Below are 15,670 nucleotides of genomic sequence, written 5' to 3' on the forward strand. Positions count from 1 at the left end.
TACTCTATGGCTCAAATCATCCTTCTGTTGGTTTATGAGTTCAACATCAACTCCATTTTACTTTTTAAAAAAATTCAGCTCTTGGGAATCAGCTTCTGGAAGAGCCAAGATGGTGAAGTACAGGCAGAGACTAAGCTGAATTCTCAACATTCCCTCCCATACAACTTTAAAAGAAACCATCAAATCAAATATTGAAGGAGCAGAGCCAAAAAAAAAAAAGATGTCAGAGAGAGACTTTTCTCAACCTAACTTAGGAGATCCACAGGAGAGGTCTGTAGCACAAAGGGGTGGGGGGTGGGGCAGGCCCAGAGCATGGTAGGAGCACCAGTGCTAGGCCTTGGAGGTGCACACAAAAGCAGCAGCAGCAATAGCGTTGGGAGCTCTCAGCCAAGAAATTGTAAGGGAGTCAGACAACTAGTCAAAAAGAGATTACAGGGGACCCTTTGTTGGCACTGAGCGCAGCCGGTGCTGATTATCAACTCTGTTGCCCATAAGCAGTTCTGAAATAAAGTTCCAGGGTAGAGAGGAGCACTAGTACTAGTGACTGCAAGGGAGCAGGGGCCCTTCCTGGGGAAGGACCAGAGCTCAGACCAGGAGAGCAGTGACCACACCTATCCCAGGATAAGACCACTTTGGAAGCACCAAAAACTTGTGGTCCCCCCAGAACTAACTCTGAAAACAGTAACATGAAAAAGCCTGAAGCTTGGCACAGAGTACCCCTCAGATGAGCAGAGTCAACTTTAACATAAAGTTCAGAGTGAAGAAATAGGTTGGGAAAATGAGCAAACAACAACAACAAAGAGCTTGGCCATAAAAAGCTACGGTGGTGGCAGGGAAGACTAAGTCATAAACTTAGAAGACAACAATGTGAAAATAACTGTAAGCAAAGCCTCAAAGAAAAATGCTAATTGGACCTAAGCCCAACAAGATATAAGTGGTAGATGAAAAACTGGGAAAAGAAATGAGAGTGATGCAAGAAATTATGAAAAGACAATTAACAGCTTGGTAAAATAGGCACAAAAAATTCACTGAAGAAAAATGCCTTTAAAAGCATAGTAGACCAAATAGAAAAGGAGGTACAAAAGCTCACTGAAGAATATAATTCCTTAAAAATTAGAATTGGGCAAGTAGGAAGTAATGACTCCATAAAACTTTAAGAAATAATAAAACAAAGTCAAAAGAATGAAAAAAAATAGAAGAAAATATCTTAACCAGAAAGAAACAATTCAAATATCACAGACCCACAGTCAGGATCACACAAGATTTAGTAGCTTCCACATTAAAGGAGAAGAAAGCTTGGAAAATGATATTCTGGAAGGTGAAAGAGCTAGGATTACAAGCAAAAATAATCTGCCCAGCAAAATTGAGTATAATCCTTTGTGGGGGGGCTTGGAGGGGTATGGATATTTAATCAAAGAGAGTACTTTTGAGCATTCCTGATGAAAAGACCAAAACTGAGTAGAAAATCTGATACTCAAACACAAAATTCAAGAGAGTCATAGAAAGGTAAATATGAAAAAATAATTATAAGGGGCTCAATAAAGTTAAACTGTTTACATTCTTGTATGGGATATGATACATGTAACTCCTAAGAGTTATTATTAGTTAATATTATTAGGGCAGTTAGACAGAGTCTACATAGAAGGAGGGCATGAGAGTGAGTCAATTATGTTGGGATGATCTCAAAAAAATGAAGAGGTGAGAAAGAAGGATGTACTGGGAGAAAGGGAAAGGGAGAGGTGGAATGGGTGAAATTTTCTTACATAAAAAAAGGTATTCAAGGAAGATCACTTGTTGTGGAGGGGAAAATTGGGGAGTGGTAGGCAATGCTTAAACCTCATTCTCATCCGAATTGGTTTAAAGAGGGAATAATATATACAACTATTCAGTTGGGTACAGAAATCTATTTTACACAATATGGAAATAAGAGGAGAGGGAATAAGAAACATGGTGGAGGAGATGATAAAAGGAAGGGCAGATTAAGGGAGGCAGAGGTCAGAAACAAAATAGACTTTTGAGGAGGGACAGGATAAAAAGAGAGAGAAAGATAGAAAAAGAAAACAGAAGAACAGAAGAAAATTAGGATGGCAGGAAATAAACAGTAATCATAACTGTGTATGTGGATAGGATGAGCTAACCCAGAAAATAGAGGTAGATAGAAAAATGGATTAGAAACCACAATTCAACAATATCTTGTTTACAAGAGACATACTTGAAACAGAAAGACACACAGGATCTATTATGCTTCAGCTGAAGTAAAAAAAGGCAGGGGTAACGAGCATGATCTCAGACAAAGCAAAAGCAAAAATAGACCTGATTAAAAGAGATAATCAGAGAAACTACATTTTGCTAAAAGGTATCATAGACAATGAAGTAATAGCAAAAAAATGTAAGGGGAAATTTCTTGGATAAAGGCCTTATTTCTCCAATATATAAGGAATGGAATCAAATTTATAAAAATAAGATCCATTTCCCAATTGATAAATGGTCAAAGGATACAATCAGGCAGTTTTAAGGAGAAGAAATCAAAGCTATTAATAGTCATAGGAACACTATTCATTAGAGAAATGCAAATTAAAACAACTCTGAGGTACCACTTCACACCAATCAGAAATGACAAATGCCGGAAGATATACTAATAAACTGTTGATGGAGTGTGAATTGGTTCAACCATTCTATAGAAAAACTTGGAACTACGGCCAAAGGGCTATAAAACTGTGCATATACTTTTGACCCAGCAATACCACTACTGAGTCTATACCCCAAAAGATCAAAGAAAAAATAAAAGGACTTATAGCTACAAAACTATAGCAGCTCAATTCTTTGGTAGCAAAGAATTGGAAATTGAGCATATGCTCATCAATTGGAGAATTACTGAACAAGTTGTGGCATATGATTGTGTTGGAGTACTATCATGCTATAAGAAATAATAAGGGGGTGGTTTCAGAAAAAACATGGCAAGACCCATATGAACTGATGCAAAGTGAAGTGGGAAGAACCAGGAGATCACTGTGCACAGTAACAACAATGTTGTAATGATGATCAACTATGAAAGACTGGGCTATTTTGATCAATACAATGATCCAAGATAATTCCAAAGGACTCATGATGAGAAAATGCTATCCATCTCCAAAAACAGAACTGATGAACTCTGAGTGCAAAATGAAGTATGATTTTCTCTTTTTATTTTTATTTTTATTTTTTTTATTTGTGATACACTAATACGTAAATGTGTTTTGCATGATTTCATATGTATAAATGATAAGGTTTTGGTTGCCTTCTCAGTAAGTGGGGGAGGGGTGGGAGGGAAGAAGAGAATTTGAAACTCTAGAAATGTCTAATATAAATAATATTTTTAAAAAGGAATAAATTATTACAATCTTATAATTTGCTTAATATCAATTATAATCTCTTATAGTCTCTTAATATCTGTTTGTCTCCTTAGTGCTGTGAAAGCGTTTTCCTTAAATGTAGATCTGACCATGCATGTAATTCCTCTACCTGATACACTCAAGTGTTTCTATTGTGTCTAGGATAAATTATAAATTTTCTTGTTTCTTTTTTAAAGTCCTGTACAAATCTGGCCCTGATCGATTCTTTTAGCCTCACTAAATATTGGTCCCCCTCCTGTATTTTGGGTCAGTCAAACTGACTTGTCTGATCCTCACACAGAAAGAACTTTCCGTCTTCCATCTCTATACTTTGTACTGGCCATCCACCAGGTCTGGAACGCAAACCTTCCTCCCTCTATCCCAGAGAACTCCTCTCTTCCTTGAAGATACAACTCAAACATGATCTTCTACACAGAGCTTTTACTAATCCCCTCAATGGCTACTACCCTCCTTCCCAAACTACCTTATACTAAACTACTTTGAAAACTAACTATTCTTTATATATTTATTCATGAACTTGTTTCCTCTGCTAGAATACAAGCTCACTCAGGATAGACAGATGTTGTTTCATTGTTTGTATTTATATCTCAAGCACCTAGCACAGTGCCTGACAGTAAGCACTTAATGAATGCTTGCTGAGTAATTGTTCTTCATCTCAATCTTTTTTTTTATTATTATTTTAGGCAATTGGGGTTAAGTGACTCGCCCAGGGTCACACAGCTAGTAAGTGTCAAGTGTTTGGTCTGAGGCCGGATTTGAACTCAGCTCCTCCTGACTTCAGGGCCAGTGCTCTATCCACTGTGCCACCTAGCTGCCCCATCTTAATCCTTTTAATTGTCAAAATAGATGCCACAAAGTTCATACAGTAGAATTCACATATTTTATAGTAGCCCTCACTCAGGGTACTATAAGAATTTTGCATCCAGAGATGTATAGCCATGTACCCAAGGAAATCTATGCTTCTTTTTCTGTGCCTCAGAGATCTGACATGTTAATTAAGTGCACCAGACCAGGTCGAACTTGTTCTTATGCCTCTAGTTCAGGCTGTTTGTCGTCAGTAGATGCAGTCTAAAGCTAGATGTAGGGGTAGCTAGTTGCTGCAGTGGATATAGTGCCAGGCCTGGAATCAGGAAGATCTGACTTCAAATCTGGCCTCAGACACTAGCTGTGTGACCTTGGGCAAGTCACTTAACCCTGCTTGCCAGTTTCCTCATCTGTAAAATAAGCTAGAGGAGGAAATGACTAACTGCTCCAGTATCTTTGCCAAGAAAACCCCAAGTAGGGTCACAAAGAGTCACACATGACTGAAATGACTGAACAATGACAAAAACAAAGGTAGATATACCCCAGTGGTAGTTATGTCAGGCTAATTTAAATTGAGAGAAAAGGAGATTAACAGCCCTTATAGAACTGATTCTATACAACTGGGTAGCTTCATATATGAATGAAAAACAGCCCTGCTTTACGTAATGACATGATCCAGAAGGTGACTTTAAAGGCCAGAAGTGGCTGTAGATCTGATCCAAGCAGTGCTATGAAGGGTCTGTTGGACCAAAGCCATAGCCAAAACGTGACGTTCTTTCCATTATCACAGGGTCAATAGCCATAATGAGAATGATCACTCTAGATCACCATTGTAAGCCCTTTTCCTGTGTGTTCTTTTCGCTTCAGAGTCCCATCAAGAAAGATGTAGCTAAGTCTTGAGTTAGCAGACAAAGAAGTCAGTCAAGAAGAATGGAGTAAATAAAAAAGATACATTACTCGATGGAAGGGAAGATTGGCTAGCCATTTCCAGTTCTGGGAGCCTGCTGAGGCTAATGTACATTACACCCGTTTAGCTCATTAGCATTAAAATTTAATACAAATAAACATGAGCATGAATTCATCTGAAACAAGACCCAGAGTACTTACTAACACCAGCCATTAGCAATAAATGACATATCTCCACTGATTTTCATGAAGTTTGACTCACTTTCTTCCTGACACGCTGTATCTGCTTCCCTGACCTTCTAAGGAAGAATCTCAGCAAATGACAATCAGTTAGGACACAGGGAAATTGCACAGTTGAGAAAGTGAAAGTCCTCTATTGTTCCAATTAAAAATGCTCAAGTCCGAAATGCCTCTTCTCATAAGTAACTTGTTATTCAAAGGCACATTTCTTTGAGGTATAATTTTAATAAGGTAGCTAAACTGAAGATCAAAGCATTTTTAGAGCTAGAGAAAAACTTAGCTTGGATAAAGGGGCTGTGTACTGGACCTGGAGTCAGGAAACCTGAGTCCACATCTTACCTTGACACAAATGGCTTTGGATTAGTCACTGGCTTTCTCTGAGCTACAGTTTACTCATGGGGAAAATGGAGATGATATTTGTGTTCCCTATCTCTAGAGATAGCATGGCTTAGTGGGGAGAAGGATGGCTTTGGAAGCAGCATGCCTGGGTTTAAGACCTGCCTCTGATACCTAACTAGCTGTGGGACCAGAGGCAAGCCCTTTCATATCTCAGTGCCCTCAGGCAGCTAAGACTCTAAGTTACCCTGACCTTCCTCCTGTCAGTGGAAATCACTTACACACTGGGAGTTGAAATCATTTATTTAGACAAAGCAAACCTCAAACCACTGACCTTATAGAGTTGTTGGGTAGAAAGGGTTTTGCTAATCTTAACTCACATTTACATGGTGTCATCTAGTTCAACTCCCACCTATTTTTTCTTTTCCAAATAAAAACAAAGGACTATACAAACAACCATGCACTTCTGCTAGGGCATATTTTGAAAAAGAATACACACACATACATATATACATATACATATATATTTGTGTGTGCATATATATATATGTGAGAATAAGAATCTTACTTAAAATAGATGATAATAATAGCTCATATTTATATAGTGCTTTAAAGTTTACAAAGGGATTTACTTGTTATTTTATCTGATTCTCACAATACCCCTGTGATGCTACTGCTGCTGCTGTTGTCGTTATTATTATAACTCTCATTTTACAGACGAGGAAACAGAGGCTAAGGGTGGTTAAATTACTTACCCAGGATCACACTGCTAGTCGCTGAGGCTGGATCTGAACTCAGGTTTTCCCGAGTCCAGGCCCAGCACTCTATCCACTGTACCACCTAGCTACCTCTAATTGTTACAGCATTTTTAGAGCAAGATGATCCTGGTAGAGGCTCTTTCGGTGAGGTTATTCAACACTGTTGTTTGGGTTTTGTCTGCTTTTATACGTAACAAGGAGGAATCTCTTGACCCAAACGTTACTTTCAACAAGTCGACATTATAAACACAACTTACTGTTCCGACAAGGAGAGTATTCTGCATATGCACTGAAGTTCTGAATTGCAACGTAGCAAGTGCCAACAGGATCCTTTTCCCGGGTAGCTTTGAGGGTTCTCCAGTGATACAATGGAGCACAGGCCTGTTAAAATATCAAAGACAGCAAGCATACTTGGATGAGGATTTAGGTGCCTTGTTTGGTTACATCTGGAATGGACTGGAATTTATGGCAAACCACAACAAATGAGAAAATAGCCACAAGAGCAGTAGAATTAACTGATTTGAGATTGTCTTTAGTGGCTCTCTTACAGATTGACAAAGGCTACCTTAACGATTTATTGTAGAATCCTTGACTTTTGGAATTTCTGATCATCTCAAAGGTTATTTAGTCTAACCTCTAAGTAATCAGTCAATCAACACACAATATACATCTATTAAGCACCTATTATGTACCAGGCACTGTGTTAACACTGGGAAAAGAGACTCAGGGAGCTCACACAAATGATTATCTGGCTTCTACCTGAAAATCTTTGGTAGGGTAACACATTACACTTTGGGGCAGCTTTAGTAGTTAGCACACTGCAAATCCCACTAATTTTCTTTAACCCAAAGGGTTAGGATAAAATAAACAATAAACTATGCATCTATTGAAATAAATTTAAACAAATCTTTTCATTATTAAATAAAAAAATACTTACACAGATAAAAAATGTTCCCTAAAGCAGAAATAGCTTATATTGTCTCAATGCATTTGTATAAGTGTGATACGATAAAAAAATTTGATGTAGTTGACTTGATGTAGGTGATCCTGGGTTCTGAGGCTGAACTCTTCCACTTTCTACCTGTGTGAACTTGGGCAACTTACTTTACTCTTTGAGCCTCAATTTTCTCATCTATAAAATGAACATATTTATGAACTAGACTGGGTCCCTATGATGGCTTTTGCCATAGAGTACATCAGTCTGATGTCTTAATATGGGATCCAAGTCCATAGCCTCTTCTCTCCTGTCTTGGTTTCCAAATACTCAGGACCTGAGAGTTAGAGCTGGAAAGAACCTAGAAGGTCATCAAAATTATGCTAAGCTAATTAGAGTTAGGATTATCTCAGGCCAGGGAATTGAGTCAAATAGATGCATCTTTGAATATTGAAAATACATTTTTATGGCTTTTTAAAAATGACTTTAACAGTCTTTTAGGCTGTTGAGCATGCAAAGGATACTATGCCATTAGTAGTTTAGTAAGAAACCGTTTGAAACTCTCTTTTAAAAGCTTGGTAATTATCATTGTAATATTTCTCACAGTGCTTCACATGCAGTAAGTGCTTAGTGATTGTTGTTGGATTTAAGTGAATTTTCAAAGAAATGTGAGACTGTGTCAGAAGTATTCAACAAATTCTCCTGCAGGAACAGAGTCAATCTCATGCTTCAGTGGAGATTCCAAGGTCAATGGAATGATTTTGGGAGGTTTGCATTTGCTTGAAGGATATTTATGTAAAGAAAAGAAGGCTTAACTCAAAGTTTCTGGGAGAGCTTTTTTTGAAGTTTGTGACACTGAAATTATACCTCTAAAACCTATCTAATTCTAAGCAGTCCAAAAACAATTACTGTTAATTACATATTTGAACATCTTTATAGCAATTCCATTCATTTTTATGTCAAATTTATGATACTCATATCTCCATGTGCTCCTTGTAAAATTTATGGAACACTGGGGATGCCTGTATGTTCTCCGAGTGTAGAACATTTCTTCCCATTTTATAGGAATAGGAATAAAATTTTACTATATTAAGTGATCAAAGAGTTTGTAATTGTTATACTTTTGTTTTTGTGACATTGCTGACCACACCCATAATTTATCTGAGACCAGATTCTCAGTCAATATTGCAACAATGGCACTTTTTTGATGGGAAAATCTGGTCCATTTGCAAATGACTTGCTTTATTCCATGGCTTCCAGAAATACATTCTGAGGAAGAGTAGCCATTCCCTATGGATTATTTTGGCCAACATGAGGAATTTCTCTAGACAAAATAATATACATCAGAGCAGGAATAAGGAATGTTTGCTCAAACTATTTTACTTGGTTCTCCTTTTGGAGAATGTCTTTGCATTTTAAATTGCAGAAAAATATTGAAAAATATTTATTTTTAATCTAGATTTCAGTAAATTTAATAAAGTAAAATTTTTCTAGAAAATGTATACATAATAAAATATATATGCAGATGCAAACATATACATATTTATGTATAGCTATCTTTCTATCTACTCCATAGACTCTCTGTTTTTTTATTCCCACTTGCTGGGCCTAATCCTGGATGAGTGTGTTCTACCTTATTTAGTCAAACATTTATTTTTAAGAACACAAAATCCTGAAACTGCAGGCCTGGAGTGAGCTTGAGAAGTTATCAAATTTATCTTTCCACTTTGAGCAGGCTAACACTTAAAATGATTCCAGATGGAGGAGGACATAGCCTAATTTTAAAGACATGCTGTCCACAAAGTCTTGGTAATTCATTCCAGCATTTAACCAACCTCATCTTAGAAAACTTTTATATTCTAGCCTCAATCAATCAGGCCACAGGGCAAGTTCTCCATAGACTTAGAATCTCTTATTTGTATACTCTAGGTAAGACCTCTCCAAACACAGATATTATGAACCTGGCACTCTACTCGCTTACCAGGGTCACACAGAATTCTGCCATCCAAAGTGTTGATCACAGTACTTCTATTCCTGATTTCAAATGAATCCAACAAAAATGTTAAGTGCCCATTGTGTTCAAGACACTGTATCAGTACTGGTAATTACAAAGACAACATAAAATACTCTACCCCCACAGAGAGCTTATAATCAAATAGGGAAAAATTATAAACTGTAATTAAATTAAATATAAAATTAGATAGATTGATAGATGTACAGATAGATGAGTAGATTGATCCCTTTTCTCTTCCCTTTTTTTACCTTCTCTCCTTTGGCAGGTAAGTGGAGCAGTAGATAGAGTGCTGGGCCTGGAGTCATGAAGACCTGAGTTCAAATCCAGCCTCAGACACTGTGTGACCCTGGGCAAGTCACTTCATCTCTGTCTGCCTCTGTTTCCTCAACTGTAAAATGTGAATAATAGCAGCACCTAGGCTCCAGGATTGTTGTGAGGATGAAATGAGACAATATTCATAAAGCACAAAGCCTGGCACATAGTGGATACTTAATAAATGATTATTCCTTTCCCTTTCTGCCTTGGTGAGTCAAGGGTTCAATGATCCCTATCTAGCCAGGGTCTCCCCTCGGAACTCCAGGCCCTATCACCAACCCTTTGGGCCGTATTGTAAACACAAGATGTCCTAAAAAGACCTTATTCTCTTCCTCCTCATCCTACAGACTTCCCTATTTCAGTTTCTCATCATCCAGGTTCACAATATCCAAGTCATCCTGGGATCTTGCCTCTCCTTCGTCCAAATCTTATTGGTTCTTCACCTAGGACACCTTTTTATCTGCCCCATTCTCTCCACTCACACAGCCACTACCCTAACTGGGGTCCTCATCCCCTCTATCTCAGTCTCTGCCCTCTCCATCTATCCATCCTGTCTACATAGCTGCCCAAGTAACATGTGCAAAAGGTCTGGAGACATCACTCTCTTGTTCAAAAACCTCTAGTGAATCCTTATCATCTCTAGGATAAAAAGCCAAGTCTTCTATTTGACTTTAAAGTCTCTACCCAGTCTGGTTCCAACTTACATTTCCAATCCTTTTTCACATTAATTTATTTTATGCATGCTGCGTTCCAGCTAAACTAGCCAACTAGCTGTTCCCCACCCCAAGCACGTTCCCTTTTGTCTCTGTCTCTCATCCCCAGAATATAATCTCTCCTTACCTCTCCTTCTTAGGACTTTATTTTCCTCTCAGACCCTGCTCAGTTGTCACTCCTTCACAAATCTTTTCCTGATCTGTCCCTAGCTTCTCAAGCTTGGGATGGCTTGCTTGTCTTTAGACACGCTGCATTCTCCCAGGAGAATGTTAACTCCTTGAAGTCAGGGACAATTCTGCCTTGGTCTTTGTATCACATTTATAAGTGGCGTTAGGGTTTATAAAACACTTTGCTCACATCTATGAGATAGGCCACTCTGTAACCCCGCCCTTGTCAGGTGGGCTTGGCAATCCTCTGACCAACAGTCCTGGGACACGGAGCATGTAGGGAGATAGGATTCCTGACTGGCAGAGAGTCTGAGAGAAAAGTATGGAATGAATTGGAGGAGGGGGTGTGGAGATGAAGAAGAGAAGGTACTGACTTTGAATAATGAATGGGAGGCCTCCAAAGCTGTGGACATGCAGGGAGGCGCCAACATACCAACTTGTCCCCTGATTTCCAGGGCTTGCGCCCTCAGAGACTGTTGGTAGTATACTCCTTAGATGATCATTTTCTCCAAAGTGGAGCTGAGATTTCATACAGCTCTTGAGTCACAGAGCCCTGAATTCTTTAGTATTTTATCACCTAAACTAACCCATGTGACTTCCCCAATTAATGGTTTATTGCTTACTTTGGTAGCAAAGTTTGCTTACTCTCCATATCATCTTTTGTATAATAAGCATTTGGTGGGAAGGTAACAGCTACATCTTGACCAACTTAGCTCTTCTCCCACCAAAGGCATACAAGATAATTTATCTTTTATTTATCAAATTAGACAGTAAAGCAGTAATCAGGGAAGCAATACAAATTAGTTTAGGTGATAGAGTACATGAGCATTAAGGACTCAGCTGCTCAGAAGCAAGATGAAATCTCAGCTTAAGCAGGGAAGTAACAATCTCACCCTGGAAGTTCACCCAGTGGTCTCAAAGGAACTTAGGAATTCCCAAAGAGACAAAGGAAAATAAGTCCCAAAGAAATGAAATGACTTGCCCAGGGTCATCCACAGAACAGAGAGAAGACTCAAAAACCCAGGTCTGACAGAGGCTTAAGGTTGTCACTGGAGAGGCAATGTGGTGTAGGGTCAAGAGTACTATGTTTGGAATCAACAAACCTGGGTTCAGATTCCAACTCTGCCCATGAATACTTGTGGGGTTTTGAGGAAGTCACAGCCTCTCTAGGCATCAGTTTCTTCATTTTTAAAATGAAGGGACTGAACTAGAGAGCTGGATATAGCTGGACTACAGTCTTTAAATATTGATGTTATCTGGAAACCTCAATGTTAATGATAGCCTGCATTGAGAGAGGGCTTCCTAATTTATAAAGTACTTTCCTCCTAGAGGGCCTATGAGATAGGTAGTTAAAGAATCACTATCCCCTAGAGGGGAGAGAGGGAAAGGGACAGAGAATATATAGAGATATGTATTGTATATCTATCTATCATCTCCCTTAGGAGATACACACACACACACACACACACACACACACACACACACACACACACACACACAGATTCAGAACCCGGGGTCATCCTGACTTCAAGTGCCATGCTGGTACTATTACAAAATCATACACTTCCATAGTATTTCATAATTATGTAATGTTACAGTTCACAAAGCACTCTCCTTAAAACTACCCTGTAAAGTAGCTAGAGCAAAACTATAATTGTCCCCATTTTGCAGATGAAGCTACTGAGTCTCAAAGTGACTTGTCCAAGGACACAAGACTAAGGAAGTATCAGAGTGGTGACAAACCTTGGTTGAATTTTTTTTTAATTACACCTTATTACTTGTCAATATATCATGTCTTTTAGCACATTAAATTATACTAAGAATTAACTAGGGGCTCTAAAACGTGACTGGCCTCTAAAAGAATTTAGAAGTAGAGGTTATGGAAGTGGGGGGACTCTTGAAGCTCACCATAGGTGGCTGCCTACTCTGCTTACCCATAGAGAAGTGACCCATTCTTATGTGAATCTCACTTCTCAATGATACCCTATAGGGCTCCTCCAGGCAGTGAAGATAGTGTGATGCAACAGATGTGCTCCATTTGGAGTCAGAGGACTTGGGTTCCAATTACAGCTCAGACACTATCTTGGTGACTTTGGGCAAGTCACTTTTCCTTTGAGCCTTTGTATTCTCATCTCTAAGGTCTCTTTCAGCTTTAAATCAGTGACCTTATGATTCTCCAACCTGGGTTGGAATCTGTTCTTTTCTTACTATCTATGTAACCTTGCTGGATTTGAACTCTTGAAGATGAATCTTCCTGACCCTAGGCCCAGCATTCTATCCACTGCACCACCTAGCTGCCTGTATTACAGAATACATGCAAAGTAAATACAAGGTAGTTTGGGGCATGTGGGCACTAGAAGCTAGGGGGATTATCCAAAGCTTCATGGAGAAAGTGGTACATGAGCAAAGCTTTAAAGGAAACTGGGGATTCCAAGAAGCAGAGGTGAGTAGAGAGTAGATTCCAGGGATGGACAGTGCAAAGGCAAACAGATGGGAGATAGAGAGTAGTAGATAAGGAACAGCAAGGAGGCCATATGGCTGGATTGTAGACTGCATGGCGGGGGAGTAGTGTATAAGAAGACTAGACAGGTAGTAAGAGCCCAGATTATTTAATAACAAGAGGAATGTACACTTGAGGCTAGAAGTCATTGACAGTCACTGGAGTTTACTGAGTAGGAGAGAAGGCATTGTCAGACCTGACTGAAACACTTCAGTAGGTTCTAAAATGGCAATTCTGTGACATCTATGAAGGTTCCAGGGTCAAGAATGTATTAACTTTGCTTACTGAAAGGAGATGAGAGTGTAGTTACACTGCCCGTGGATGTTTAGCTTTAACAGTCATCTTTCTTCATACCTAGAAATGGCATTGGGTTCCATTAAGGCATGTATGTCCTTTCTTTCTTCTTTTTCCACATAGGGTATCACACCCTTACCTGCCCATGCTCTGCCCAAAGGGAATGTAAATTTTAATCTCTGAAACTTTTTTTTCTCTTAAAGACCAGCCTTAACCCCAAATCACTCTGGTCCCAGACCAAGCCCTGCTGGGTCACTGTTTGGACCCTGATTGACTGAGAATGAATGGAAACAACAACTGTTTCTGTTTTGGCCAGAAACCCTGAGGGTCTTCCCCCCCTAGATATTTTTTTTAAAGAGGGCATTCTTTGCCTCATTTTTGAAGACTTAATCACTGATTGGATGCTGCCTCAGTCAAACTGAGACCTATTAAAAATCTTAGCTTGAAAAGGCCAAGGTCCCGCACTGCATCCAGGGCCATCTCCAGTCATCCTGATCCATATCTGGCCACTGGACCCAGATGGCTCCAGAGGAGAGAGTGAGGCTGGTGACTTTGCACAGCCATCCTTCCCTTAAATCCAATTCACTTGCATGTCATGGCATCATCTTCCTGATGTCATAGTCCTCTTCGAGAATGAAGGGCAAACAGCAAGCAAGCAATCATGGAACCTTGCACAAATCACTTAATCTATGTGGGCCTCGGTTTCCTCATATGTAAAATAAGATATTTGAACGAGATGAGCTCTATGATTTATCTAGGATATGTGAGGCAGCACAACGTAGCAGAAAATGTGCTGGGTTTGGGCTCAGAAGACTGAGGTTCAAACTCAGTTCTGCTACTGACTGTCTGTTTGACCCTGGACGCATTACTGAACCTCTCTAAGGCTCAGCTTTACACACACACACACAAACACACACACACACACACACACACACACACACACACTAGTTCCAAGCCTATGGTCTTAAAGCTCTACAAAATGGCCCTAAAAATGTCAGTGATGGACCAAATTCTCTAATAACAGCTTTCTCCCCAGTCCATTTAGAAGAGAACGTCACTTATATATCATCTCAGGTTGACTAAATAGGATCATTGATCTGGAGCTGGAAGAGACCTCAGAGGCCATCTAAGGAGGTTTATATATCAAAAAACAGGCCTAGGGAGCTTAGGTGATTTACCCAAGGTCATCCAAGTGTCAGTGTCAAGATTTGAACTCAGGTCCTAAAACCAATGTCCTAACCACTGTACTAATCTGCTTCCCTCTACCCAAACAATAATCCATCTTACTCATTTGTATGTGCAAGGCAACATTTTGAATGTTTGGATTAGTACAATTTTGTGGAGCTGAATTCAAAACATTGTATAGGAAAGTTTTCATATACTAAGAAAGCGACTCCAAGTTTTTCTTGAAAATACACTTTCACTTTTCCTCTATGCTCCAGCATTAACCAACAATTATCTTTGTCAGAAGGGATCACATGTGCTATTTTTGTTTCCCATTGCCCTGAAGCATCTCCTTTCCTGTTTTCTGAGCATATTTCATAGATGATTACGTATAGATATAGGATTTCATAAGTGCTAACAATTTTACAGACATTTTTTCAGCACTTAAAAAATCAATATACACAGACAAAAAAAAGCTATGTGAAGGGAGTAAGATTTTTTTAAATGAATTATTAGACAGAATGACCTTTTCAATTAAAATGACTATGTCATACTGCCCCCAAAGGAAAGAGAGAGATGTACTGATCCTGGAATATGAGAACGATAATAACTCAAGTGTGAGACGAGGGAGAGTGTACTATAAATGTTCAGTTTGTAACCAGAGAGGGCAGTAGTTTATAGATTACCTGTTTTATGTCAAAATCCCTTTTTGGGGTTAACCACAAGACCAAATAAAGCAAGGCATTTTCTTTAGGCACTTATTCCTATTAAATCATAATTGAAATAGCTTTAAATAAATCTCAAAGCCAAAGTTTTTCTATATCCTCATAAAGGAAAACTAAAGCTAACCAACTTTTAAAAAAATCCAACAGAAAATCTTTTAGCAGTATTTCTATAAAAGAATAGACAGTGAATAATAAATAATGAAACATACATCATAGTCAGGATATAAATGCAATGGAATCATTAAGCCATGGAATATCAGAGAGGCAAGAGGTCTTACATGCACAATTCATCTGAATTGGGTTTCTATAGTGCTGATCATTGAACTTAACAAAAAACAACTGCTAATACTGTTAAGATCTGAATTATAACAAAATGGGCCGGTTCTGACAAGACCATTTAACTCTCA

General features: G+C 38.8%; 1 protein-coding gene across 2 annotated transcripts in view; it reads right to left on the reverse strand.

Moving 5' to 3' along the window:
• The window catches only part of ITGA8 (integrin subunit alpha 8), a 207,745-nt gene that overhangs the window by 164,136 nt on the left and 27,939 nt on the right, over nucleotides 1-15,670 (reverse strand). For both annotated transcript variants that reach the window (XM_027847948.1, XM_027847949.1), the window contains exon 4: nucleotides 6,694-6,817. In XM_027847948.1, the coding sequence (XP_027703749.1) occupies nucleotides 6,694-6,817 (124 nt within the window). The remainder of the gene's footprint in view (nucleotides 1-6,693; nucleotides 6,818-15,670) is intronic.

This window comes from Vombatus ursinus, unplaced genomic scaffold (genome assembly GCF_900497805.2).
Source record: "Vombatus ursinus unplaced genomic scaffold, bare-nosed wombat genome assembly UNPS02005459.1, whole genome shotgun sequence".
NCBI classification, from domain to species: domain Eukaryota; kingdom Metazoa; phylum Chordata; class Mammalia; order Diprotodontia; family Vombatidae; genus Vombatus; species Vombatus ursinus.